This window comes from Chaetura pelagica, unplaced genomic scaffold (assembly GCF_000747805.2).
Source record: "Chaetura pelagica isolate M959 unplaced genomic scaffold, ChaPel_1.0 scaffold1145, whole genome shotgun sequence".
Lineage (NCBI taxonomy): Eukaryota > Metazoa > Chordata > Aves > Apodiformes > Apodidae > Chaetura > Chaetura pelagica.
Window position 1 is genome coordinate 6253 of NW_009953300.1, and position 2744 is coordinate 8996.

The 2744-nt window shown below is 65.3% G+C and overlaps 1 protein-coding gene across 1 annotated transcript in view; it reads right to left on the reverse strand.

Annotated features, from left to right (window-relative positions):
• Positions 1 to 2744, reverse strand: part of FASTK (Fas-activated serine/threonine kinase) — a 67307-nt gene that overhangs the window by 2336 nt on the left and 62227 nt on the right. Inside the window, exons 3-7 of the mRNA XM_009998043.1 lie at positions 2537 to 2741; positions 2225 to 2384; positions 1112 to 1203; positions 399 to 783; positions 169 to 283 (exon numbers count right to left, since the gene is read on the reverse strand). Coding sequence (XP_009996345.1) covers positions 169 to 283; positions 399 to 783; positions 1112 to 1203; positions 2225 to 2384; positions 2537 to 2741 — 957 coding nt within the window. The remainder of the gene's footprint in view (positions 1 to 168; positions 284 to 398; positions 784 to 1111; positions 1204 to 2224; positions 2385 to 2536; positions 2742 to 2744) is intronic.

Consider the following 2744-nt stretch of genomic DNA (forward strand, 5'->3'; position numbering starts at 1 on the left):
GTACAGGGGGACTGTCCCTTCACTGTCCTCCAGGGCAGCGGGGCTGGTCTTGCCCACCCCCCAAAAAAGTCTTGGAGTGAGGTGTGGGAAGGCAAAGTAGAGCAGTGAAGATGAGTCCCTGCCCTGCTGGGGGGGCAGCAGGGGGACCCCAGCCCCTGCCCCTCTCACCTGAACCAGGCAATAGCCCAGCAGCCGCAGGTGCCGGTCCCGCATGGCCCGCGAGCCCACCAGGATGTCGGAGTTCTGGCAGTAGTGCCACTTGTCATTGACCGACAGGACCACCCTGCAGGGGACAGAGCGGGGGCAGCGTCACCCCCGCGGCCGTGGCAGGAGGAGGTGGTGCTCCCGGGAAGGGGGGCTGCTCCCTACCTCTGGATCTCCTCGGCTCCCTGCGGTGCCTCGCCCGGCCCTCGCGGGGGGCTGGGCCGGCGCGGGGAGGGTGGGGGGCAGGGCTGGAGCTGCCCTGGCTCTCCAGGGAAGACTCTTTGCTCAGGCTGCAGTAATAGTCCGAGGGGGGCTGGTAGCAGGGACCCCCCGGGGCCGGGCAGAGCGCGGGCAGGAACCGCCCAGCCAGGCTGTTCTCCCGGGGGCCCGGGGGGCTGCTCGGAGTCTCCGGAGCAAAGGGGGCAAAGTCCTGCAAGTCCGAGGTGAGGGCCAGGACGCTGGAGCGCAGGGACACGGCGGCCGGGGACCCTGTGGCGTGGGCAGAAGGGGCCTTGGCAGCCGCGGGGACGCGGGAGAGCGGCAGCACCGCGCCCGAGCGGTTGATCCACAGCAGGAAGTCTGTGGAAAGAGCAGGGATCAGCACCCAGCCTGGAGATCCTCCCACCGACAGGACACGGGCAGGACCCTGTGTGCTTCAGGGTGGGTGGGAGAGGCTGGGCCAGCCAGCCCAGGACCCTCAAGGGAACCCCTCCCTGAGCCCCCCCGTGACGGGGGCAGCTCAAGGGGCTCCTCCCAAAGCACCAAGGGTCGGTAGTGTCACCGGGAGGGTGGTGACAAAGCAGCTGAGCCTCATTCTGCCCCTAATTACCTCCCACTCCTGAGCCCCCAGGCAGCTGCAGGGCTTTGCTGTCCCAGAGCCCCCCACCCAGGTGTCCCAGCCCCGTACCTGTGCAGTATCCTGGGGGCAGCACCTCGTCCTGCCGGTAACACTCCTCCCCCACCAGCTGCCGCAGCGCCTCGGCCACCAGCCCCTTGTAACTGAGGGGGACAGAAGAGTCAGAGGACACAGCAGGGAGGGTCCCAGCACCCCCAGCTCTCCAGCCCAGAGCTCCCTCTGCACAGGGACAGGGAGGCCCTGGGACCACAGAATGAGCAGGAGGCTCCAGCCTGGGGCTCCGCTGCTCAGGCTGGGAGGGACTTGATTCAGCTCAGGCAGCAGAAAAGCTCCTCCCAAGATGGACACACCAGCAGCACGTTCTTCTTCACCAAAAGGATGGTCCAGCACTGGAACAGGCTGCCCAGGGAAGGGTTTGAGTCCCCAGCCCTGGAGGGATGTGTCCTTAAGCAGCCTGGATATGGATGAGGGAGGGGACTGTCCCCTCTGCTCTGCTGAGACCCCCCTGCAGGGCCAGGGCCAGTCTGGGGTCCCCAACACATGAAGGACATGGAGAAGAAGGACATGGAGCTGCTGGAGTGAGCTGCTGGTGTTCAGCCTGGAGAAGAGAAGGCTCCAGGGGGACCCTAGAGCACCTTCCAGTGCCTGAAGGGGCTTCAGGAAAGCTGGGGAGGGGCTTGGGACAAGGGCAGGGAGGGATGGGATGAGGGGAAAGGGTTTCCAGCTGGAAAAGGGAATTGGAGATGAGATGTGAGGGAGAAATTCTGGGCTGTGAGGGTGGGGAGACCCTGGCCCAGGCTGCCCAGAGAAACTGTGTCTGCCCCATCCCTGGCAGTGTTGAAGGGCAGGTTGGATGGGGCTTGGAGCAGCCTGGGCTGGTGGGAGGTATCCCTGCCCACGCAGGGTGGACTGGGACTGGATGATGTTTAAGGCCCCTTCTCACCCTTCAGTTTGGGGTTCTAAGCTTTAGCGGTGGACTTGGCAGTGTCAGGTTTATGGCCGGACTTGATCTTTGGGATCTTTCCCAGCCCAAATGACTCGGATTCTGCTGCTCCTCTCCAGAGTTCCCCTGCCACAGCAGGGTCCAGAACAAGGTCACCAAGCTGCGAGGGCCAGGCAGGGTGTGCCCAGCTCCCCGTGTCCCCCCCAGCCCCCACTGCTGACCTGTACTTTCTGTTGGCCTCGTCAGCCGTCAGGGCGTGCTCGAACATCAGGACGCGGTACCGCGGGTCCAGGCGGGGGCCGCGGTATTCCCGGAATTCCAGCTCCCCCGCCGCGTCCAGCAGCGACAGGTACCGCCGGACTATCAGGGCGTAGGGGCTGCCTGTGGGGAGAGGAGGCTGCTGGACCCCCCAGGACGCCCCTCACCCAGCCAGGGGGTCCTGTGCTCCTGGTGGGGGGCGGGTCTGTCCTGCCCATCACTTCCCAAACCCAGCCCAGCTCCAGGGACCCCTCCCTGGGAAAGACCCAACATACTCATGACGTTGGTGATGAAGGCTGGGGAGAAGACTTGGTGCAGGACGGTCTGGGGGAAGTGGCTGAGCTGGAACATGGACATGAGGATGTTGACGGTGGCCAGGGGCGAGCTGCCAGCCTTCTGCTCCAGGATGGCCTCCAGCTTGGGGAACAGCTCGCCGTGGTTGGACGGGCGGTAGTTCATGCGGCTGCAGGGAAACACCAGCTT